Source organism: Xenopus tropicalis, chromosome 2, assembly GCF_000004195.4.
Source record: "Xenopus tropicalis strain Nigerian chromosome 2, UCB_Xtro_10.0, whole genome shotgun sequence".
In the NCBI taxonomy this organism is placed as follows: Eukaryota; Metazoa; Chordata; class Amphibia; order Anura; family Pipidae; genus Xenopus; species Xenopus tropicalis.
Window position 1 is genome coordinate 139,026,613 of NC_030678.2, and position 27,304 is coordinate 139,053,916.

General features: G+C 37.9%; 1 protein-coding gene across 1 annotated transcript; it reads right to left on the reverse strand.

The window, feature by feature from the left end:
- Positions 1 to 1,630: 1,630 nt before the first annotated feature.
- Positions 1,631 to 27,304, reverse strand: tac3 (tachykinin precursor 3). Its single transcript, NM_001267891.2, is given in 7 exon segments — positions 1,631 to 2,060; positions 3,470 to 3,536; positions 4,431 to 4,484; positions 5,824 to 5,856; positions 7,657 to 7,750; positions 24,494 to 24,637; positions 27,240 to 27,304. Coding segments are annotated over 6 exon segments (372 nt in total). The 5' UTR covers positions 24,605 to 24,637; positions 27,240 to 27,304; the 3' UTR covers positions 1,631 to 2,047.

A 27,304-nucleotide genomic window follows, 5' to 3' on the forward strand; every position in this document is an offset into this window, starting at 1 on the left:
ATTCTATACAAAATGTTGTCAATAATTACAGAAATAATTTAAGCAGGGATTATCAGTAAATCATTACATCATACAGACCATGATAATAAATTGTAAATAGTATAGGATCCTTTCCAAACTCTCATTGCTTTTTTGAACTATCATTGGGGCATATTATAGATTCATATTATTATCTTCTATTTACCTGCTATAAAATTCATAGAACGGAAAAAAGTGCTGTAAACACAGGTAAATTAAGACTTCACTTTTATTAATAATCCAATAAAAAACAATATACGTGAACCTGTAAACTGGAATAAACTTATTAAGGAAAAAAACTGTTTGTTGTTACTATATTCTTTCTATGATTGGCTACTTATAAAGTAGTGTTCCCTGTAATAAAAAATAGAATAGTCTCATCAAAATATGGTGTTGGCAGTGTTTAAGGGAGGAAGAGGGTGTTATTCACAATTCCTTTATTTGCCTTTTATTCCCAGGCGTATGTTTCCCATTCAGATGGGGTGTGTATTATATCCAACTATACAATAACTTGCTATATGTATATATTCATTATTTATGCAGAAAGGACCATATGTAAGTCGTATCCAATCTGAGCTTTTCATTTTGCTCATGCAGATTGTGTAGGGCACATGTATTATATCCCAGTTAGGCCCTATTCTAATTGCCCCCTATTTAAGGCCTCTGACACACTGTTCCCTTAAATGGGTGTTTCACCGTCAAATTTACTTTTAGCAAAACGTAGACATACTAAAACGCTGATAGAGCAATAGGTTTTTGGCTACCTTGGTCAGTGATCCCCATTTGAAAGCTGGAAAAGAGGAAGCCAAATAACTGAAAAATTTAAATAAATAATAAATGATAAGCAACCTGAAAAATTGCTAATATGAAGTCATTCGATAACATTTTAAAAGATAACTTAAAGGTGATTTACCCATTTATATCATTCCTGACTGATAGAAGAGTACTTCCTGGTTCCACTAGTTGCCAGACCTCAGAATTCACTATTGCAGAGAAGGAGATGGAGCTATACGTTCCTCAGCCTGCCAATAACTACTCCAGTATAGTATATAGTAGTACATTGATCCCCAATCAGTGGCTCCTGAGCAACATGTTGCTCACTACCCCTTTTGATGTTGCTCCCAGTGGCCTCAAAGCAGCTCTTCATTCTTGAATTTCTAACTTGGAGGCAAGTTTTGTCTCCTGTAGTCTGCCAATCCACATAGGGGCTACAAAATAACCAATTATAGCCTTTTTTGGTAACCCCCAGGAAATCTTTTCACACTTGTGTTGCTCCCCAACTTTTTTTATATTTAAATGTTGCTCACAGGTTGTTGGGGACCCCTGTAGTAGTATATAGTATAGTTAGGTTTATGGTTTATACATGTTGTCACTTCACTGAACTCTGTTACCTGCTAGTTACTACCTCAGATATCTTCTTCAGCCTTTCTACTACAGTGCAGTCAGTGCGCAGCACATCAACAGGGAAAAAGAAGCAAAAGTAATGTATTTAGCAAAGGGTAATTCTTACTTATGCAAGTCCTCTACAGTAAGGAAATCTAGCTATGGATCTCTCTTTTGGAGAATTTAGTTGTATGTTTACGCTCTGATAAATGTGTTTTTAAGAGGGTAATTGAATAAAAAGAGTAATCAATGAACAAGTTCAAACGCCTAATTGGTTACTGTGGGTTTTAATGCCAATGAATATTGTTGTGCCTTTATCCTAATTACCCCTCAGTAAGCACCTGATATAATAAGTGCAGATCAGATTGAGCTAGATCATTAAGCTAGATATAAGAAAATGACTGGAAATCTGATAAAATATCTTAGATAGATGTGAATGTCAGAGAATCTGTGGGGTATGGTTCCATTTTTCATTCCTGTTTAATCCATCATGTTGTAATGATCAATGCGGGTATGGCTGGACATTTTATATTGTGAAGATCTTGTGAGATATTGCAATACAGGTGGGTTTTGTATCCTTGGTACAAAAGAAGAAATTCAACTTGGTTGGTATTTGAAGTCTGAAGAATGGTTGAGAAGATGATCACTACATCCTAAACCTGTATGAAGAGAATAGAACTGTTATATATAATTGTCTGGAGGCAGATTCTGTTTTCAAATTCATTATAATTATAACAGCCTTTTTACCTAAAAAACAACAAAATAGGAATACTTTTGTCTTACTAAAAATTCTCAACTTCTGCATGAAAACAGTGTGTAACTTTTTGGGAAGAGAGCCTGTGTCCCAGACAGCACATAATCAAAAACCCTTTAATTTAAGATTACCAGATTTTTTAAAGTGAAACTGGGGACTCTTATAAAATTCCAGCAGATGAAGCTTGCCGTGCAAATTTTAGTTTAAGCCACACGTACATTTTTCACCACTCCCCTTGACCACACCCAATCAAGGTGACAGCCACAAAGCTGTATTTAATAAAAAATAAATATGTAAGCTTGTTATACTTTGTGGCTGCTGCAGCAATTGGCACTGTGCCAACATCACAGACTCTAGAGATCATTGATGTCCACAAGCGCAAATGGTGCTCCCGCACTTTTCCTCACAGTGAGTTACATATTAAACCTCATTTATTAAAGGTACTTGCATAAAAATGTGCTCCTTACTTCTCCCTATAGCTGTGATTGGTGCCACTCAGTCCTTTCTGCCCTACTGTTCTGAACTGATTGCTGTGACACCCATTGACATGGAGCAACCATGGAGCTACTGCCACATCCTGACCAGCTGGCTGCTCCTGGGTTCCCTTTGTGTGCTAGAATTTTGTCACAAACCAGTGCAAGGTGGGAAAAAAACATGATTGCAAGCTAAACTGCCTTTTGGACTGTACCTCACAGTGTGTTTACTGTGTTAAGATCAAAGAGCCTTGGCATCTAAAGGGTTAAACAAGAAATAGGCCTGTTTGTATGGAATCCTATAAAAATAAAGGCATAAGCTGTGAAATATTGTCACTATGGGGCCTAACTGGGCTGTAGGATGCCAGAAACGCAGGTGCCTGCAATCGAGCGCAAATGACAGTGAGTACACATACAATTTGCTGCCCCCTCAAAAGAAATCACTTAGGAAAAAACTATTAAGAGCGGTTTCTGTTCAGTGCTACCAGGAATATGGTGTATATGGTAACAAGCACAATCTGAAATGCTCTGGGTCTTCTTGCAGCATCATTGTGTGAGCCAAGCGGCATGGACAGTCCATTGAGGGTATGTGAGAAGGTTCATTTTGAGCTAAAATATTGCTTTTATTTTAGTTACTATTATTTTTAAAGGTTTTTCAGAAAATTATGAAAGGAGAAGGCAGAGGAAGAACAATGGCAATTTTTAAAGTAATAAGGGCTCATTTACAATGCAGTGTGTAAAGTGCAAAAAAAGGTAAAATTGGCTGCTAAGATAAGTGGATATATTAACTCTTGCCAAAATTGTTTCATGATATATCTGATTATATTTAAATTCTTCTTACTTCATTCTACATTTTGTTGAGTATCTGGTGTCTGGTCGGGCTTCATTTTCTTCCTCAGTGGGATTCCCTAAAAAGAAAGATGGATAAAAAAGATATGGAAGATTTACTTTAAAAAGAGCATAGTGTGAATAACAACATGTCCTACACAGGGCTACACAAGTTTAGAAATATAGTGATGTTGTGCTTGGACATACTGTTTGACCACAGAGCAGCTAATGAAGTGGTCATTTGATCATAAAGCATCAGTACAAACAGTACAGTACAAATAGAAAGCATAAATATTATATCACTTTCCTGGTGGTTTCTGCAAACTTCTTAGGGAGTTGAGCTAATTAATTTACATTATCTCTTTTTTTGTAAGGGCTGCGTGCAAAGTATGAAAAAGAGGCACATGCAGGGCTGTATTTAGGTCCACTGCCACCAGGATGTGGAAGTGATGCCACGCGCACTGCTGTATGAAATGGAACTGTTGTTATGCTCGGCCTTCTAGCACCGCGTAACACCTAGACCCCTGCTGAAGGCAGCCCCCCTAAAGGTTAAAGGCAAGTGCTGGTGGACACATGTCTTTGCACTTTAGGAGCGCAAGGACCTGTGCTTTCCCCAATGTAATGGCAGTGTACACCTGTGCTTTAGTCATAAGGGGAGGGGGAGGCACTTCCTATTTGTTATATGACTAATTTATTTTAAGTTTTCCCTTTGTCCTTCTTGGATTGAATTGATAAATCTGGCTAGGGTTATTTTATTAATATTTGTTTTCTTTTAATTAAAGCTGTAAGAGTATTGGTTATATGTATATTGCCACACATTTATTCTGTGTACTGGGGATTGTTCTTTGTTTATAGAATGTATTTTTGTAGGCAAAATGTACTTTGGACAAACGGCACCCCATAGCCATTAGCATGTAAGTAATATCTTTTTCAGACTGCAGCAAAAAGAAAATGTATCAAAAACAGTAACATACCTGTTTGTAAATTCCTTTTTCCCATTAAACCAACAAAAAAATCATTCATTTCTCCTAGAAAATAGATTAAAACAGTCACTTTATGGCCTATGTGCCACCCCAGCATGCACCTTATAAATACAGCACTGATTAATACTGTAAGAGCTGACCATGGGGTCGGGACAGGCGTTTGGTGAAGCACAGTGCAGATGACTGCATTATGTTATTTTGGCGCCAAATTTGAATTTGAAATTTGTATTGATTGATTCTCTGGTTTTGACTCCTTGCCTGACTTTTTGACTACGATTCTTCGCTGCCTGCCACTAACCTTTGCCTGACTCTGACCTTGCCTCTGCCTGATCCCCACTGTACCGTATTTCTGGAATTAACCTTGGCCGTGAGGAATCTTTGTCAGTCCTACTGCAGGGGACCCAAAAGGGTGTCAGTGAATACTCGGGTTGGCGAGGCTCTCCTGTTTCACCTAAAAGGTTACTCATGGCAGTTACGGACTCCTTGAACCCCCTTAAAGAAGAATGCAAGTCAAAATGTAAAAAGCATACTGCCCAATAGTCCTCCTATTGTTTAGTAAAAACACCACACTTTTGGTTTACCTAATCAAATATTTACTCAGTCACACTTACTTCACATTTTCTAGAACAGGCAGCCATCTCTAAAAGGTATTCTCCCTTCCTTTCCCTCCTTGCTTCATACTGCACATGTGTTTCATTCCCTCCCCCCTCCCCTCTGCCAGATCCGCTTCTGATTGGCTGGTGGGCATGTGTAGCTCAGAACAGGAGACAGGATCAAGTTACACACATGCTCAGAGAATAGGAAGGCTGCCGCTGGCAGCCTAAAGGAAGGGGAGAGAGATTTCAGTGATGTCACTGTAGTCTTCACACTGCTGTAGGCTGCCAGCACCATATCTCAGAGAAGCAAGCAGGGATCTGGGAATTTAGATATGCAGTAAGTACTTAAAAAGAATGCCTTTAGACTTACTTTTAATTTATGTTAACCTTTCATTGTCCTTTAAATATCACATTATTCCATGAATTATAAAAAAAAGAAAACTTGTAAAATAGCTTGAATGTTTCAACAGGTTTTAGCTAGCTAAATTTTTCATTTGAAATTTCAAGATTTTTTTTCAGTTGCTAAATGTTTATTATTAATTAATTTTATTATTAATTTTATTTCAGAAAACTTGAATTCGGAAATATTGTGATTACAATTTTTACAATCCTTGAGTGGCACAGCTCTAGTAACTAATGTTAAGTCTAATTGTCATCGTATTGTCCTGTGGAAATAAAAAGGGCCAACTGGGACATTCTCTGGTACTGTGTCAGGCCGGTCAATACATGCTTTTTCTGTTTTTGTAAATTGTAAATTCTTATATAATAGAACGTGAATGAGAGCTTACGTTTTAAAGGCAGAGAAGGGAATTCCTTGAAATCTAGAGAGAAGCAAAATATTTTATTACAATCAAGCAAAAAACTAAATGCTGCAATAGCTGCTAAATAATATAAGAGATCCCACTGTTTTCCCATAGAAGGCTGGTAATTGGTTGCTTTTGTTATCATCTATTATGCAAAAATGTAGTTAGTAATTATATGCCTTGTTACACAGCACTACAAGCTCATTTACTTCTTTATAAATAAACAAAATAGAATTATATTAATATCAAATGTGCTGTTCCACAACGAGGATATAATCATTTTTATATTATTATTTTTTAAAGGGCACCTATCACCCCCATATTGTTTCCCCCTCCAGAGGTGTGGGCTAATAGAGCCTGCACTTGGCTTGGTAGAAGCAATAGTTTTTTTTGAAAAAATAGCCCCACAAGTGCTAGGCTACCCACACCCTCAGTGCGGGCAGCCAAGTTGCTGCACACACATGTGCATAATGAGCAAGTGTCACAACTCATTCATTAAGCACATATGTGTAATGCAGGAGGGTGAGTCTCATCCACCGCTCCTAAGTGAGGTTCATGCGCATGCACGCCAAACATTGCCACCTGCACTGGGATGTGCTAACTTGGACAAGTACAGTTGCCAGTAGCAACCAATCAAGTATTTGCTTTCATTTTCTAAATTATAGTAGCCTGTTCAAAACTAATTGCTGATTGGGTGCTATAAATCAGCCTGATTGTCCACAGCTCATATGTGGGCCTAAGGCTGACAGATGTCAGTCATATGTCTATTCTGGCCCTCCTTTGTAAGGCACATGGCTTGATCTCTTTGGCCTTCACCCAACTACAGTGGTTGATGTTCTGGGGAGCTTGGAGCAGAAGGCCCCAATAGAAATCTTTGAGCCCTAAGGTAACTCAAGCAAGCACCTTAGCAATGTTGAGGAGAAGGGATCACTTTACTATCTATTGTAAATTATCTCTATGGATAAGAGCCACTGGCACCTAATTGTATCTTTGTAAGAGAGAGGTGTTGATTGCACTCCTACCAAGCCATTGGGAAACAACCATTTCTTCACTTTATAATTTCTTTAAAGACTTTTCTAATGCCTATATCAAGAGATGTATTCATAATTATTTTCCTTTTGCTTTATTTACCCTATTATCAACAAATATATTCCTGGCTCAACTTGCAGTTTTATTTTGCCTTCTATTGACTCCTTGGAATGATTGCGAGGATCTTCTTTATCAACTCCTATAGGTGCCCAATTTTTTTTTACCTTTTCTAATCTGCAAGAAGGGAGCATGGCCTAGTAGTTCATGTTATGGGGCTGTGCCTAGCATCTATAGCAGTGTAGTTATTCCATATAATCTGCACTGAAGGAAAACTCTTTAGTGTTCATTAATGTTCTTTTAAAGGCTCAGTAGATGAAACATGATGATCAGGACCCTTTTCCTCCTTGGATCAGGCCAGGGGTGCTGGAGATTGAAAAGAGTGATATTTCCTTCTCCTGCACTAAAATAGATTAAAATCTGCTTAAAAAATGGAAAGTTAGTCTCCTAAAGTTACCCACACATCTCTATAAATTCCACCTGAGGTGATGTTTACAGCAGATCTGGTAAAGCAAAGCAACTAATCAGCTGTTTGTTTTCAGAACATATCACCATTAAAACATGCTGGTTGCTATGGGATACAACAGGCACCTTTTATATATCACCCCTATAACTTTAAAACAGTAGAATGTGCATTTTGTGTAAATGTGTCAAAACATGTAGAGAGAATTTGAAACATTAGGGTTATATAGATAGAAGTTTATCAATATATAAGCAGCAAAATTAACATACCAGAATTTCTTTTGCCCATAAGCCCAACAAATGAATCATCATCGTAGAATCTCTTCAGTAGGGAAGCTGGAAGCTTGTAAATATCTGAACTTCTCTGTAAAAAAGTAAACTTGGTTTAAATAGAAGTATATAAAATACATTAAAGTAGTAGCTATATTTAAATTAATTTTCTGAATGATGAAGGCAGCGATATTCTGATCTAAATTTTAATCTTTTCTTAATTTTTTTTTTTTTCTGTTCAGGAGCTCTACAGTTTGGTATTTCAGCAGCTATTTGGTTGCTAGGACCCAGTTTATTCTAGCAATTCAGCAGTGGTTTGCATGAGTGACTGGAAGATGATTATGAGAAAGCATTAAAATATTCAAAAAGCTATTTTCCACCTCTTTATCAACCATAGTGTCAATCGTAAAACAAACTGGAGGAGGAGAAGGTCTGTGCACTTTTTATGTAGTGAGTTATATGTGAAGGTGTAAGTGGCTTAGTAAAAATGTAAATGACTAACTGAATGTGTCGCAATTTCAATATGCTAACTTTTGCATTTTGCAGAGTGGAGTGGCTAAAATCAGGTCCGGAAATAAGGGTAGGCAGAAGAGGCACCTGCTTAGGGCACTTTACAAATCCAAATAAAAGCAATTAAAAAAAAAAGTAACTGATGTGCTCATTGTACACCACATACTTTAAATACTGTAGGGATCCCCAGATTTGGGCCCCTTAGGTGGGTTCCCATTTAGGCAGGCACTAGAGGGTGGCCTCATGGGATTTGGACACCTAAAGGTGGTCCTAGATGTTTTCGTGCTAAAAGGGAGTTTCCCCTGCAAGTTAACAGCAACCACTAGATGACGCTGTGCTTAAAGTATAAAAAGGGATGACTTTCATGTTCAGCAAGTCTTAGTCCTGGGACTGCCTCTGTAAGAGGTGTACAACAGGCTTGTGTTCTAGTTAGGAGAGTTTGGTAATAGGTCACTCTAGGGGTGACAGGCAGGGTATTTAGACGGGCAGAGATCGCCCCACCAGGAGCCAGAGGGGTTAAGACCCCCCAGCACTCATGGCTGGAGTTCAGGGCATGTAGTGGCTAGTTAGGTGACCATACCGGGACATTTCTAATCAATGTTACTTAGGCGTGAGCCCTAAGAGAGGGTCTCTTGGCGAGAGTACTGGGGGGAGCTCCTAGATAGGATCACTTGGCGGGAGTACCATGGGTAGCCCTTTGAGAGAGGTTCTCTAAGAGAGTAGTTAAAGGAGAAGTGTCACTGTAACTGTTCATGTACTGTAACCTGGAAGTCCTGCCTGTCATCAATAAAGCAAGTTCATCTGGTTCAACATCACAGCCAGTGTCTTGTCTCTTCCTACAAAGAGGATCCTCAACTGCCTGGTAAGCAGCTACCCCAAGGGAGGGGCAAGTTACCGGGAGTTGCAGGGAGTCCCTGTCCAAGGAGGACATTACAGAAGTTCCCAGGGAGGGGTGTTCTAGTTCTACCTATACTTACCCTGGGTGGAGGCACGCCATTCAGGAAAGTATACCTGTTCCCCCATAGTAAGCCGGGGCTCAGGGCTCCTGTAGCGCCAAAAGTACACCATTGGATGGACAAAGTAGCAGCACCGTCCTAAAGTGGGCTACAATACCTAAATCTTTTTTTGGGCTGTTTTAGCCACTGTACAAAAAGCTACACTTTGAGAGTGAGTGTGGCTTTAGCGGGTTTGGGCCAGATTAAAGTCAGTGAGAAAAAGGTTTATCACATGAAAACTCATTGACGAGATTCAGTTTGAGATCCAATGCAAATTTATCACATTTTATCATGTGAAAACTCTATTGAAGTCTGTTGGAAAAAACTGGAACTGAATTTGGAAAAATATTTTTCTCCTCAAATTGAATCTTGTCCATGAGTCTTCACATGATAGACCATAAGATAACTTTTTCTCATTAAATTGAATCTAGCCCTATGGCTTTAAAAAAATAGGCATGACATTGAAAAGTGGGCATGGCTATTGTTTGCTGCACTGTGTCCAATTCCCAGGGGGGTCCATCACTTGACAAAAATTAATTGCTGTCTATTCAGAATACATAGTTACATAGGGTTGAAAAAAGCCCAGAGTCCATGAAGTTCAAACCTTCCAAGTGAACCCAGCACACATAAACCCATACTGACCGATCTATACACTCACATACAGACCCATACTGACCTCTCTATCCACTCACATACATAAACCCATACTGACCTATCGATCCACTCACATACATAAACCCATACTGACCGATCTATACACTCACACACATAAACCCATACTGACCGATCTATACACTCACATACATAAACCCATACTGACCTCTCTATCCACTCACATACATAAACCCATACTGACCTATCTATCCACTCACATGCATAAACCCATACTGACCTATCTATACACTCACATACAGACCCATACTGACCTATCTATACACTCACATACAGACCCATACTGACCTATCTATACACTCACATACAGACCCATACTGACCTATCTATCCACTCACATACAGACCCATACTGACCTATCTATACACTCACATACAGACCCATACTGACCTATCAATACACTCACATACAGACCCATACTGACCTATCTATACACTCACATACAGACCCATACTGACCGATCTATACACTCACATACAGACCCATACTGACCTCTCTATCCACTCACATACATAAACCATCAAATCATTAAGGTTGAGGAGACTGCCTCATACAGATACAAATAAACAAAAGGAATTCAGGAAATGAATTTCAAATTCCTAAAAAGCAGGGTTTTAAAGCAGAAGCCAGGATAATAGCTGATTAGATTCCAAATTACAGACCGGTTTCGCCTTTCTTGAGGTTAATCAGTGTAGTGGAGGATTTTCTGGCTTCTGCTTTAAAACCCAGTGGTTGAGCTTTAGCCTATGGTAAAAACCCATGTAAATGGGATTTTTTTTAGGAGTTTGGAATTCATTCCCAGAATTCCTTTTGTTTATAAAAAAAACATAAAATAATAAAATTCAAATAATCTAACAAATAATTTAGATGTTTTCTGTTTTTTGAAGGACTAACTAAGCATGCAGTTTGTGCAAATCCATTTAGGCTATTTACACTTCCTGATGTAACTGGCCTTTGAAGGCATCAAAATGTTTTGCAATTGTAAGGATTACAGCTTTGCTAACTTACCCTTAAGTGTGTCTAACTAGCAAACCTATCAGGTAATACCATCCTGAATGGTAAGCAGCCTTATCAAGGTGCAAAAAATTACTTTAGAATTGGTATTTTTTTAAAAAAGTTGACCTTTTTATTCTCTTATTCATTTTGGTAATATGGACTTTCTTTAAATGTTCTCATAAAATATGCACTTACACCATTGGATTTACGCTTTTTCCTTTCTGACAGAAACAGACAGGGCACTACACAAGCTATACACCCCAACCTGCACAAAAAATAGTTTTTTTACATAATCAGGTAAAATTATTTTGAAATCAGACACTAAATGGAATGGCTGTGGCTACATTCAAACTTGTACAGTTACAATGGGACTCTTTACAAGTACATTAGAGTACATCATAGACAGATAGCTTGGGATTTTGTTTCCCATAAAAACGACCAGCGCACCAGAGGCCACCCCTTTAGATTGGAGGAACGGAACTTTCATTTGAAGCAGCGTAGGGTTTTCATGGTGAGGGCAGAGAGGTTGTGGAATGCAGGCAGATTGTGTTGATGTCTTTAAAGTTGCTGCACTGACTTCTCTGTCAAAAGATTTATTGTGTCTGTAATTCATGTGCCAGAGACACGCAGCTCTCTGCTCTCTCCCCTCTCCTACTCCCCCCTCCCTCAAGAATGCTAAGAACTCACTCCCCCCCCATAGGAATGTGGATCAGAGCCAATCAGCAGGAAGCTGACTCATAGGGGCACATTTACTAACCCACGAACGGGCCGAATGCGTCCGATTGCGGTTTTTTCGTAATGATCGGTAATTTTGCAATTTTTTCGGCGTCTTTACGATTTTTGCGTAAAAACGCGAGTTTTTCGGCGTCTTTACGATTTTTGCATAAAAAACGCGAGTTTTTCTGCGTCTTTACGATTTTTGCGTAAAAACGCGAGTTTTTCGTAGCCATTACGAAAGTTGCGCAAAGTCGCGATTTTTTCGTAGCGTTAAAACTTGCGCGAAACGTAGCGCCTTTTAAGTGTTAACGCTACGAAAAAATCGCGACTTTGCGCAACTTTCGTAATAGCTATGAAAACCTCGCGTTTTTACGCAAAAATCGTAAAGACGCCGAAAAACTCGCGTTTTTACGCAAAAATCGTAAAGACGCCGAAAAACTCGCGTTTTTACGCAAAAATCGTAAAGACGCCGAAAAAATCACAAAAAATACGAAAAAATCGCAAAATGTTCGTTTCCAATCGGAATTTTTCCAATTTGGATTCGAAATCGTGTCTTAGTAAATCAGCCCCTTAGTCTTACAAACTGAGCATGTACACTTGGTCTGGGTCTCGGTGCAGGGGCGAAGCATTATGGGAACTTTCTTTATACAGCTCAGCTTTTTATCTTCATGTTTGGGTTCTGATCATCTGAACAGGTGAAATATGGGGAGACTTAAGGGCACTATTGAGAGAACTGAAGGTATGCCTGCAGCTTGAGATTAACTTTCCTTCTCACAAGAGTGACTTGTTGGATAATTTCTTGAACAAGCATAATATCAAAGGCAATTGTATGCAATATGGTTGTAAAATCTACAGTTAGTATAGGAATTGGTATGTTTAATTTATATATGAGAGTGTATAAATAGGTCCATATAAGTTTGCCAAATATGTAGGGGTTGAACTTGATGGACTTTTTAACCCAACTTAACTACGTAACTATGTATGCCCCCGATTTACATAAGCATTGTAAGGTCACTGTTCCACATACATTTTGGAGACATATTAAGTAGAGGGACGAAATTTGCATGTCATAACATCATTTGAGGTCTTTACTCACATAAAGCAATGGTCAAAGGGGCAGGTATGTTGCTTATAGCAGCGTTTTTCAACCACTGAGATGTTGCCTGGTGTGCCGTAGGCAGGGCCGCAATTTTTACTTTAAAAAAAAAATCCAGGCCCTGTCATTGGTTGCGCCCCGTGTGTACGGGTGACGTCAGTACGCACGGGGCGCAACGTTATAAAAGGGCCTGTGTGCGGTCGCGTTTAGGCAGAAGGCAGCAGCAGTAATCTCAGTGTCTGTGTTTAATATAAGCTGCAATTTTATTTCAAATTGGCCTCCTACAATCTAGCTTCAGAATGGCTTGGTTAAGGTAATTTTAGCACATTTACCGCTGGAGGGGAGATAAGTGAAATATTTCAGCTTATACAAAATATATCTGTATCCCGTATTTTTTTTATTTATATTCACTCTACCAAGCTAAAATAACTACTGTGATGATGACTTTTTGCATTCTTATTTTTCACAAACTTGCTGTTCAGTACTGATAGAAGTGGCTAGATTGCTTCTGGCAATGAAAGCCCTTTATTCAAGCATTGCTTAGCTGCTTGCATAAAGGACTCTTGTAGCTTGAAATATGTTAGCTGAATAAAGTATCAATAGAAGTATCATCTGCATGTGTATATTAATTCCGTATCACAAAGTGGGTATTGGTGGAGCCAAAAGGGTGTTGAGCACCAGCACTGTTTACTTTTATGTGCGTGCTGAGGCTGACCAGCTATGTGTGACTGTAGCCTAAGGTATTTTCCTTAGGACAATTTCTAGAAAATTTCCATATATTTAGAATTAAAGCAGTTACTTTATCACTGTAGTCTCTAATATTGTATTAATACATATTAGGAAAAAGTAAACAATATGCTATGATCATCAATTCACCATAAATTTACAAATTTTGTCAAAAAATTGAGAATGGAAAGCATAGTATTTTAATAATATCATTGCCACAAAATCCACTTGCAAATGATTACTTGTAGCTGGTTGTTTCCATTGTTCTTAGAATGAGTGCTTTCTAAACATAAATGGTTTTAGGGGTCGCCTTAATGCTTCTTTAGCCTTTCAATCTAAAATATGTTTATATTTGCAGCTCCAGTGGGTTTTCCATATATAAAAGTCAGAAATCTCCATAACACTATACTTATTTGCTCAGGAGGCAGGAATTGAGGTGTACTTTTGCACATGTACAATTAAATATGTTTTGTATCATCTGGATCATAAACTGTATCATTAAAATTTATCATTTTTGGGATAATTCCCAAATCTCCCAAATCCAGGGAGATTTAGAAAGCTTAATGAAGAACTATTATAAATATTAAAATGTAACATAAGCTTTATCATATTCTACATCAGATTTTAATTGACAGGTAGATCTAATACATCTTTTAGAGGGGGATCCCCTTCCTAGCATTCAAGTAGTATTAGAGCTCACAAAAATAACTAACTTGTAGAAGTATCCAGAGAGAACTAAAATAACACAAGCATGATGGTTTTTCTGATGATAGGGAAATGTACTATTTAAAGAAAAAAGCAGCAAGAAGGGATGAGTAACAAAATGAATGTGAATTCAGTGAATGAGATATTAAAACCAAGTGGATATTAGAGTGCAGATAGATGAAGGAGGCATCAAATGGGGATAAAGAGAAGTATATGGGAAATCCGTGTAGGAGCAGGAACTGGCCAAAAGAGAGTTCTGAGGGGTGAGAGTGACGTATCAAAGGAAGGATGGGAGAGTATGAAAATATGAAGGTAAAAAGGGGAGAAGGTGAAAGCAGTTAAGTATCTTGAGTACCACAAGATAAGGACAGTATAGGGGAGAGGAAAGAGGGTGTTTTGGAAAGTAGAGAAACGCATAAACAAATAAGAAACCCAAGCAAAAAGAGAAAATATGAGCACGTGATAATATAGATTGGTAAGTATAGGTTGTGTGTGCTGGGTTTACTTGGAAGGATTGAACTTGATGGACTCTGGTCTTTTTTCAACCCTATATAACTAAGTAACTATATGTAACATAAAATGACCCCTTTTCTTTTAGGAGAAAAATAGGCAAGGTGAGGAGTAAAGAAGAAAAGTGAATCTCGGCTCTTATATCCCAACCTCAGAATATATTAAACCATGTTTCTCATAATCATCAACACCTTCAAGTAACATCTCCTTATCAAACCTTATTACTTTCTCTCATGAAAAGTTTTTATATTTTTGCTTTGAAATCAATGCAGCTTTCTCCATGGGCATGTACTTCTCTCATCAATATTTTTTCAACTATAATATGGCCTGCATTACATTTTGCTTACTCGGTTAATAAACCTTGGCTAAAATGTAAATCGCCGGTGGGATGGCATACGCGGCGCAGCGATTTGCAGAAATCGCCGAAGTTGCCTCGCTCACAATTTAATAAATCTGCCTTAATGTATCATTTTGTTCTTGACAGTCAGGAAAGTGCTGATAAATGGGGAAAATATCAAAATGTTGTTTAATATTTGATAAATCAGTCAGATTCAAACATCTTGGTTAGGGGCTATCTTCCCACATGATAATATCATTTCACTAAAGAATAGATATCAAACCATTGGGCTTTCTGTTGCTTTGCCCTATAAATCTTTCTACCATGTCAGATTGGTTAGGCGGTGACTGTATGAACTTCAAATCTATGCTTGCTAAGGCAATGCTGACTTCCAATTCGCTACCTTAAATGGTAGGAGGATTTTGGGCTTGTTGCATTATCAGCATCAAAATCTCCTATTTCCAACATCATACAGCTTATACCCTAAAATAAATAAGCAAACAAAACACTTTAAACCATAATAATTTCTTATATTGACATGACATTTGCCAGGTTTAATACATCTAATACTGTCAGTACAACAAACAAATAGAACATTTAGGATATGAAGGGAAATTATATGGTTATAAATAAAACTATCAACCATTTTCCTTGCCTTTATACATTTTCCATGTAAAGCCTCACTTTTATGTTGTATTTCAGCTTAGAATTATGTGTTTAGCACATAAACATTTCTCTGAATATAGGAACTGGTATTTCTACTGTTTATGTCTATTTCCTGTGTTTGCCAGGGTTATATTATAGACTGCTCTAGTAGAGCCAAGTACCATATGCAGAGTTCCTTATTTATCTATGTGGAAGGAAGCGATATTGTTCGCTTTCCATTCGTCTATCTTCAGTAGCATCTTACTCGGGGATGAATAAAATACATACAAATAACTAAATAAACCAAACACAAAAGACTGTCAGGCTAATGGAAGTGGAGGAGACATTTTCTGAGAAACCTTACGTCACTGGCTGCAAAGTGTTTCTGAAAAACCTTTCACTGTTGAGCACTTTGGTAGTATATGAAATTGTTATGTTTAGAATTGTATCACAGTGAGATTGGAAGCTGCAGATGGTCATCTTCTGTTGGCATCTTCAGAGTCGCAGATCTCCACTGATAAAAGACAGTTGGGTCTTGGGTTGGCACAAAGTCCAATTCAGAAGGTGTGAAACTTCTAGTCTAAGCATATTCCTAAACTGATGTTCCCCTTTAATTATTATTTTAAAATTCTATAACTGTATTCTTTTACGGTCATTACACTGGTAAATCAGGGGGTTAAATGCTTAAAGGGTTTTTTAAATAACTTTTAAATAAATATTAAAACCATTGCAATGGTTTTAAACTAATTTATAAGCGACAGTGTTATTAAAAGCTGCATCTGTCGCTGTGTACTATGAAACTAATAGGTGCAGCCATCTCTGTGAACCTTACTGTGACATCAGCAAAGATAATCAACCCCATCAAGTGAACCCAACACTATTATTCTGTACAGGTATGGGATTTGTTACCCAGAATGCTTGGGACCTGAGGTTTTCCGGATAAGGGATTTTTCTGTAATTTGGATCTCCATACCTTAAGTCTATTAAAGAAATCATTGAAACATATATTAAACCCAGTAGGATTGTTTTGCTTCCAAAAAGAATTAATTATATCTTAGTTGGGACAAAGTACAAGGTACTGTATATGATTACAAAGAAAAAGGAATTAATTTCTTAAAACTGTATTACCGTATATACTCGAGTATAAGCCGAGTTTTTCAGCACCAAAAATGTGCTGAAAAAGTCACCCTCGGCTTATACTTGAGTATATGGATTTCAAAGTTAAGTGTCTGGCATCAGTTGCGCGCAATCCCCTCCCCCCGCCAGACTGTACCGCCGGAAAGTCGCATGCACGCAGACGTAGGAGTGACGCGATGCGCTCGCACCCCCCCACCCCCGCCACTGTGCCTGCAGACTGTATTGCCGGATGGGCTACCGACAGGACGCATGCACGCAGACGGGGTAGTGATACGATACGTTCGCACCCCCCCAGACTGTACCGCCGGACGCCTGGCGCGGAAGCACACACGCAGATGGGGTAGTGATGCGATATGCTCGCCCCCACCCCCACAGACTGCAGACTGTACCGCCAGCCGGCCGGACGCACGCAGGCAGACGGAGGAGTGACGCGATGCGCTCGCACCCCTTCCTGTTTCACGTCAGCCTGAAGGCTCATAGACAGGCTTAAGGAATATTGTAAAAAGGAGTAGCCAGTGTCCGGGTAGACGTCAAGGCAGATATAATAGTTTCAAGTTTGTAACAGTCCAAGTCAAGCAGTAACAAAGAACATTGCTTCAGCAAGGACTGGAATCAAGCTTTGAGGTATTCAAGCTTTGATATATTCAGTAAAATAAGATCTGTCATCAGTAGTCTTGACAGCAGTCAAGTCTTGACATCCCTGAACTTGTGCTTATAAAGGTGCCAGTCATACACTATAGAGGAATGAAGCACAGGTTGGGTAAATATCACACAAACATTATAGGAGACAGGAGCATTTGGACCCTGCTTGCTGCACATATGTCACTGGCCAAGCAGTCTGTCAGAAACGTTGTATTCACTTTACAACGTTGTAATCACTTTACATGTGTTACATTGGGAGGTTTTGGAAGTGCCACTCCATCACTGCAGCCCATTTTGTAAGCTCCTGCCATTGACAGGTGTCTAGGACTCTCTAGCATAAATGATTTTGCATGAGCAAGGAAAGGAAGTTAATAAAATCCTCCACAAATGTTTAGGAAACATTCAATAAAACCTGGCATCTGGCAACGGATGTGTCTGGCATCCGTTGCGCACGAAACCCTAGGCTTATACTCGAGTCAATTGGTTTTTCCAGTTTTCTTAGGTAAAATTAGGTACCTCGGCTTATATTCGGATCGGCTTATACTCGAGTATATACTGTATTATTATTATTATTTGATTAACATGGAGTCTATGGCAGATGACCTTCCTGTAATACGGAGCTTTGTGGATTATGGGTTTACAGATAATGGATCCAATACCTATATTTATATAGTGCCAACATATTCCAACATGCTTTACAGTGATTATTCATTGTTGACATTGGTCACTGCCTCAGTGGACTTTACAGTCTAAGGTCACATTCATGCAACCTATGGACAGTTTCTGTTAGAAGCACTGATTTAACTGGACCATAGCCTTAAAGAGATACTGACACCAGAAATTAAACCTTTTTTTACATCTATCATAACATTGTCTTTGCATGACCTTCATTTATGCCATAAAAGTATTTACCCAATGCTTTTATATTACCTGTCTGATCCCCCATGTTCTCCTATAAGGGGGCTGCCATATTTGTCCAGCAGGAGGCCGTTAGCATTAGAAGCTATAACTGACAGGCTGAGAAGGGACAGTCAGGTTGGCAAAACAGTCAGGTTTAGGAACTTCAAGTAACAATTATTTACAAAAGCAAATCTCTCAGCGAAAATCAATCAACATGACCTATAGGCAACTTTTTATGTACATTCATATTTTGAGGAGTCATTTTTTAGTGTCAGTATCACTTTAACAATGAGAGTTTTGAAACTAAGTCCCCATGTTGACATGTTTCAAGCAGGCTGGCAGTCTGTGGATTTTGAGGGTCTGCTGTAAGATGCCATAGACAGTCACTATTTGTAGGACTTGTGGGGGCTGTTTAGGCCTCCGTGTACTTGAAATGCTATGGCCTACTTTGAATAACAGCCCAGGTCTGGTTTCAAGATTTATTCATATTCCCAAATATAATAAATGCGGTTCTGTTAGCACACATCATACATGCAGATATATAGCCCCCATAACACTGTGCTATTGCAAATTTCTAGTAGTTACTGCAATTCAAAATCATGGGTATAAAGTCAACTATAAATGTGGTAGCATTGTCCTTTGTCCTGTCCAGTATATCATTCAAAATTTAATAAAATGTATCACTGTAAAGGGAGGAATAGACTCTAATTTTCACAGTGGACCGACAGAAAGGTGAATGAGCTGTATCTAGTGACCTAGATAATGCAGTGAATATTGATGGTGGGGAACATATGAAAAGTAGTAAAACAAAGAGATGTGAGCCTCTAATTTGTAGCAAAATTTGTGCCGCTAAAAGCATCATTACAGCACATTACCTAGAAAAAGAAGTTGAAAGCAAAACCACAAATGACTCGCTTGCAAATGTTGTTGGATAAATACCACACATTCACCACTTTATAATCTCAGGGAAATAATGCAATTCAGAATCAAAGCAGCTTAGTAATAAGATCATGGCAAAACATTACAAAGATGACATTTAAAAGAGACAGAAATCAATTAAAACTACAGGTAATCCAAGCAGAACTGCTGCACTGAAAGCTCTTAGGGCCTTTTTAGAAAAATGTTCTTTAGAAATAGGAGTGGACACTCGGCAGTGATTGATTTCGTAACCTATTCCTTGCTGTTCCAGTTGATTCAGAAATGCTTCTTGTTTTTCACCCATTCTAACAGATTCATACTTAAATCCAATAACCATGTCTGTTCATAGTCTGGGGACCTGTGTCACCACTCTTTTGCTGGCTCCGAATTTACCCAATATTCTAGGAGCTATGAAACATCAAGAAATCAAGCAACTGTAGCACAGGATACACAGCAGAGTAAGGGATCCCTAATTTACTAATGAATATTTGCTGTTATTGTACTAGGCTACTTTAGCTGATCAAAGCTAAAGTGATTAATTAATGTAGCTAAGGTGCTCATTAGTAAAAGAGAACTGATGAGTTCTTGAGTGATAATTTTGTCAGTTATTGTCTACTTTCCCAGCAAGTTTTTCTAACAAAAAAAAGAAATATTTCTAACAGAAATATTAAATTTCTTTTGAGGCATTACTGTATAGTGCAGCTCAGCGGCAGTACTGTGCACTAATGTGCATTAGAATTCTTACTCTCAGATGTGTATTGTATGTGTGCAGAAAGAATTAGGGCTATTACTTTCCAACCTGGCAGGAATTGTTCAAGTACAGAAAATAGATGTTAATCTAAAATACTTGGTAACTGCTCAGTTAAATTTACCGAGGGATAATAAATCAGACCTAGCTATGACTTTCTTATGTTCTTTTTTTTTCTCTGGAGCTGCTACATAAACCCTGCATTTACCTACCATGTACCATGTAAGTTGGTCACATCTCCCCCACCCAAATGGCATAATTTGTACTGCAAATATCCCCTCCGCTGGCCAACACCATCACATTTTCCTAAAATAAACAGCTGCTTTTACCAAGCCGCCATTTCCCTCACATACATCTTTAGTGGCATTTACATCTGCAAAGAGCACATGGGCACTGTAAAGTTCATGCAATGGAGTATGCAGGCTTACACAGGCAGAAATTTAGTTAATGAGAAGTCCTTCTTGAATTGTGCACTGTAATGGTTAAGCTGAGTTCATGTCAGGAGATTAGGAGAAAAAAAACAATACACAGCTAGAACAGAGTTTTTGTGGAAACTAGCAGTTTCATCACTTCATTGGCTGATAGACTGGAGGGTGTGTTTGGTAACCTGAGTTGAGAAGAAACGAGCATGCTTAGCCAAGTCATTTCCTAAGAGATGGGGCCCGAGTGGGTTAGAGTGCTTAAGGGGATGCTGCAGCCTTGTAATTAACCTTTGAACAACAGGAGTGGTAGGTATTTAAAGATTTCAGAAAGGCTGTTCACTGATTAAATGTTTTTGTGGGGGATTTACATGTCCAAGTACTGAGCTTTCCACCTTTGTTTTTCTGCAGTTGCATGCACTAATGTGTTTCCATATCCTCTTTATTTTTGGTAACTGGCAAGCTAGTGAAGTCCTGGTATTTGATACATGAAATGTTCATATCATGTAATGAACCACCTATAATTTGTATGATTATTTTTGTATGCTATTTTGCTATGGTCTCACTATTCCTTGTACTGCTAGAGATTTCTACCCATATCCCTAGGCTCTTTCTTTTTAAGTGTTTTATTAGTCTCATTTACAGACAAAAGCACATTATGTTTTCTTTATCCTTTTGCACTTAAAAAACTTGAATTCAAGATTAAGTTCAAAATCTTGAATGTCATGTTGATCACCAACCCCTTGGATGTTGCTCCCAGTGGCCTCAAAGCAGGTGCTTATTTTTGAATTCCTGGATTGGAGGCAAGTTTTGGTTGCATAAAAAACAGTTCTACTGCCAAACAGAGCCTCATTTAGGCTGCCAGTCCACATAGGAGCCAGTTGTATTGCCAAACAGATCCTCATTTAGGCTGCCAGTTGTACTGCCAAACAGATCATCATTTAGGCTGGCAGATCACATAGGAGCTACCAAATAGCCAATCACAGCCCTTATTTGGCACCCTCATGAACATTTCTCATGCTTGTGTTACTCCCCAAGTCTTTTTACATTTGAGTGTGGCTCACGGGTAAAAAAGTTTGGGGCTCCCTGGCTTAAGGAGAAGATACCACAAAAGAAGAGAATGCAAGTGCTAGCAACAGATATTTCCCAAAAACATAAAAGCAGAAACCAAAGCCACATGTGCAACTTTACACTGTGACTTGATTACACAATAAATCTCCAATTCTGACTGTCACTGCATCTCTCCAATTTGAATTCACAAGAATAAAGCGGTGCAGGTTACAAAGCCAAAGCACTATAACCTATGTGGCAAACTTTCTCCTGATATTGTTATATTAACAACATGTCATGGGAAAAATGACACAATGAGTCCATTGTATAAATATGTGACACTGAGTTTATATTGGAGAGAGGAGCAAAAAGTAAATGTGATACCAAGCCATACTTAAATGTAATGGAAAGTGAAATTAATTGCATGCCCCGCCTCTATACTGAAGGCATAGAGGTGGGCTGGGCAATATTTGATTGACAGCTGTGATTTTTAAATACCTTTATAACAGGTATGGATGTTTTAAGGAAATTGCTTTTCATGTTTGATTTGTAGAGGACTTTTATTATACAGTTTTCTATGTCTGGGTGACAGGTCCCCTTAAAGGACTGCAGCCCAAAACTGCACTGGATACTGAAAGAGATACTGCCACCAGAAATTAAACTAATTTTAAATATATTATAACATTATCTTTGCATGCTATTTATAATTTTGCCATAAAATTATTTGCCCAATGATTTTTTATTACCTGTCTTATTCCCCATGTTCCTCTATGAGGGGGCAGCAGTGCAGTGGCAATCCTTTAGTAACAGAAGCCAGGGCAGGCTTAGAAGGGACAGTCAAGTTGCAGAACAGTCAGGTTTAGGAACTTTAAAGGGATTGTTCACCTTTGAGTTAACTTGATGTAGTAACAGTTTCTTACAGAAGCAAACTTATTGGTAAAAAAAATGGTCAACACGACCTATAGGTAACTTTTTTATGTACATTACTGTTTAGAAAAGTAGTTTTTTTTATGTCAGTATTACATGACCCAGCAAAACAAAAAGGAAAGAATGAACACTCTGCCCCAGTAGACAAAAATATATTTTCAAAGTCTGTTGAAATTATGCAGTAATCTTTAATCCAAATAATACTTTGGAGGTTACTGCTGATTTTTCTGGACTATGGGATTGTTGAAGGAAATGACAGAGCAGTTGCAAATATCTCTACCTGATAAAAAAAAATACTGGCACTTAAATGACAAAGAAGGGTTCAAACACTCTGGTTAGCCACCCCCCAGCAACAGTATTACTATTTTGTTGCCCTGGGCTGGTACAGCTGTTGCAGAATGATTGCGATCTGCAATAGCTGCAATGATCTGCAACCCTAATAAGCAATTAGCAATGTATTTTTGTCTTAAAGCTTTAAGTGGAAAATGTAAGACCCATTTCAACTACTACAGTATATATAAAGCAAGTGTAACAATTTCACGTTATAAAATAAATAACATTTTTGAAAAACAAAAACATTGAACAAGTTCAGATAAGGGATCTAATATCCAGAATCCTGGGGTTTTCTAGATAAGAGTTTTTTTTTCATAATCTGGATTCATATATCTCAAAGCTACTTAACACATTTACAGTAGGATTGTTACGCCACCAATATGGTTCATACAGCTTAGTTACCATCAAGTACAAGACACTGTTTTATTATTACAGAGAAACAGGGAATCATTAAAAAAAATAATAATTTGTTTTAACTGGTCTCTATGGGAGATGACCTTTCTTTGAAGCTTGTTTTTTTTTTTTGGATCCCATACCTGTATATGCATCTATTATGTTCAATGTTTTCCTTTAAAAATTCATATATATTCTTCAAAGGCTTGCCTCAGCTATATCAGTAAATCAAAATTTCCCTAACAAGTTGTCCATGCTCCCCTTCAGTGAGTCCATTTTATAATTTCGCTAGGCACCTTAAAGGAAAACTATACCCCCAGAATTAATACTTAACCAACAGATAGTTTATATTATGTTAACTGACCTATTAAACAATCTCACCAAACTGGAATATATATCAGTAAATATTGCCCTTTTACATCCTTACCCTTGATCCACCATTTAGTGATGACCTGTGTGCGCCCTCAGAGATCACATGACCAGAAATAATGCAGCTCTAACTGTAACAGGCAGAAGCAAAAGGCAGAACTCTGTCCATTAATTGGCTGATGGGGCCTAGCATGTATGTGTGCCTTGGCTTGTTTTTGTGCACTGTGAATCCTATGATCCTAGGAGGCGGCCCATAAATCTTAAAATGGCAATTTTCTATTTAGGAGTACCCAATAGGCACATACAAGCCTATTGGGTTTATTCAATATTTAAATGATTTTTAGCAGACTTAAGTTATGGAGATCCAAATTATGGAAAGATCACTTATCCAGAATACCCCAGGTCTCGAACATTCTGGATAACAGGTCCCATACCTGTACTACTAAAAAACAAGTAATAATAGGATTTTCATATCCCACCCCTGATTCTTTTTGTACTATCTGGTTCATTTTAAAAACCATCTTCTGTGCACAGGTTTCCTCCAAATCAGTTAATTTCTGATCTGTATGATCAACATTAAATATTATTGCCAGCTAATCACTTTAATGGTTAGCAAGTTCAGAGCATTTACATGGCTATGGTAACAGTCTGGAGTTCTGTTATTTAAAAAAGAAAAAAAAAAGGATAATATAATGATAGCAGTATCCGTTTAATCTAAGCATGAACACCCATGACAGTTGCCTTGTCTGCATTATGGTTTATCCACTCTATATAAAAATAGTAATATTGACCTGACTATCTAGTTTCTGGAATTTTCAGCCAAGTTAGTCAGAGGTTCAGAGGTTCATCACTGAACTATATTGTAATTAAAACAGCTCTCCCTTATATCTGTCCAAAAAAGCGCTGTTCTGTGCAAAAAAAAACCAGGGGAAACCTTGTACTTTGCCATCTAGTTAATGGCAAAAAATTGCTAAAAAATCACAAGGAATGCATTGCTTTTTAGTCAATTAACAGCAAATGTATTTCCATGGGAACTGCAGTTTTAGCACATTAGCAGACCTTTGGGATCCAGTAATAGGGATGTATCCCTACCTTAAGCTGTGTAGTTGATCCCTGCTCCCCTTGTGAGTCCCCACAGCCTCCACGGCATGTTCTCACTGCCACCAAAATAAGAACAGCTAGACCAACTGCCAAATTCTTCATCTTCTCACTGGCTCTGGGGTGCAGCCACAGGATCTGAAAATCAGAGAAAATAAAGGGTAAGTATGGTTATGGGAAAACCTTACATTATGTTATTTTATAATGTAAGTTCTTATAATAGTCATTGTACAAAATATACAGTTATGTGTCATGAGACCTATTTTGTTATCCATTTTTTATATATTCCCATATACAACTTCTGCATCTCAGTTACCTCATGAGCCCTTAGAATAACTGCAACAAGTGATATCGTAATAGCTGAGATATTGGTTACTTCAATGGATTTATCAAGTTGTTATGTTGTATATAAACAGCAGCACCATAAGCTTGGTAACACAATGTTGATTTACATAGAAGCGATTTACACTTAAACAGACACACAGATACGGTGCCAGTACATGCATACATACAAACACACATGCATGCATTTTTAGAAATATACTGTACATTATAGATGAAGAAAAACACACCACACACTGTGATTCCCAGTGTGAGTTGATGCGATGTCCCTTAATGTCAATGAACAGAAGCATTGGATGTGGGTATTGATTTTAGGGTCATATGTCTTTATATTTTAATTGGATCTTTGTTTTCCTCTAATTGAAATATCAAGGGGAAATGTCTTATAATAAGTCTGCATTGTTTTCCTAGCTTCTTATTTTGTGTAAGCCTCCATTCACAGGATGGCTGTCTTAACCTTCCTGATGACTTCCCATAGTCCCCTTTAGTGTGTAACCCATGTTCTTAGGAATGCACTAACATATTCCCCCCAGAAGGCTAAATTGGTAGCTGCCCTGCTGAAGTTTGGTCTTCCAGATCAATATCAGACATAGGTATCAAGTATTAAAAATATTACAAGGCTGGGTGCCAGAAGGCATGTATCTCATTGGCAGGTGCTTGCATCTCACTCTTGGTCTCCAAGATCCAAGACAAAATGTTGAATTACAAGCCCAGTGCTCTTGATTGTGTGGTTTTGTGTAAATGAACCAACTTGGAGTTTGTTAGGGGTTCTTGTTATATCATAAATGGGTTTATGCAATCAGTGTGAGCAATTTGCCTCAATGATGGGGCCATAGATTAGCATTTTTATTAATGTTCTACATATTTCTCAAGATTCCCTGCTTTTAACACTCACACATGTGGGAGCACATTACTTGGTGTCTTATGCATCTTGGAAATAAATACCCTAGTTGGGGTTCAAAGCAGCAATATTTAGTCCTGCAAATGCAGAGTAACCTAAGAATGTGCCCTTTTTTTTATAAAACATGCCATTATTCTGTATATTATTCACCTATCAACTATATTAGAGAGCATTCTGGGGCATAATAACATATTTAAACATAATTTGGCATGCACCAAAAGAAACCCCAATCACTTTTTTTAATTAAGCCCTTTAAACTTTCTTCTAAAGAAATTAAGAAAGTTAAGAAATTAACAGATATGGCATCCCTTAACCAGAAACGCAATATCTAGAAAGCTCTATGTTCTGGGATGGTCATCTCCCATAGAGTCCATTCTAAGAAAATAATTCTAATTTTGAAAAATTATTTATTTTTTCTCTGTAAAAATAAAACAGTACCGTAACTTCCCAGGTCCCAAGAATCCCTTATAATTGATCCTATACCGGTATAAATGTATCCATATTTAATAAATAAAAATATTCCATGGCTATATGTTTCAGTGAGCAGATATAGGAAAGATGAGTAAAAGAAGCCTTGTACTTCTGAAGAGAGGATAAAACAAAATGAAGACAAGTTCCTTAAGCAAATATTCCATCATGGTAGCAAGGTTATTCAATTAACTAAGATGTAAAATGATTATTTTTTAGATTAGTTTTAATCAGCTCTAGTACATCTGGACATATTAGACTTTCCAAATCTTTAAAATATAATATTAAATTAGAGTTACTTCAAATAGCCTCTCCTATCATTCCCATAGACAAACAGCCCATTTGCACTGTTTTCTAGCTAAAAATCAAAATTCAATAAAATAAGTATTCTATCCTCTTATACCTACAGCTTTCCTTAAACTGAAACTATTTTTTTAACATATTTCTGTTATTGCAGTATCTTTCAGGGCTAGTACATTTAGCATACAAATATATGGTATGCTGTTTATGTTTAACTGACCCCCATACTTTAAAAAGTTAATCAGGAATTATATTCTGTAAATATATTTGTTTCTGATCAACCTCATCAGTTAAAAGGTGGAACCATTACAATTAGTACATTAATACAAAAATAGGTTTTGTATGAAATTAGCAGAAATGATCTACTTTGTGTTTACTGAATCTGTCTGCATTTGCTCTAACAATGTTGAAGAGTACAAACATTCCTACATTTTTGAAAACAACATAAGACAAGATTGTATTTTCCTATTTGGGAAAAGTCTTTTTTTTCTGCACGACTTTCCTAACAGCCTTTGCTGAACATACACCACAACATTTAGATAATATGTTAACTGTAACACCAACGCTCTCAGCAAATGTCCCTAGTATATCTAGAATGGCAGAAGCTAAGAAGTTGTCCAGTTGCTTGCTGGGGCAATGGAAGAGTTAAGGTTGCTGAATTCTAGTGGAGGCTAATGTTCCTGCTGCTGCTGCTGAAGCCCCAGATTGATACGGTAGCTGTCACTATACCTGTATATGGTAGTGCTGCTCCGCTCCGCTGTGCTGCTGCTGCTGGAAAGCTGGGAGCTGCCTTC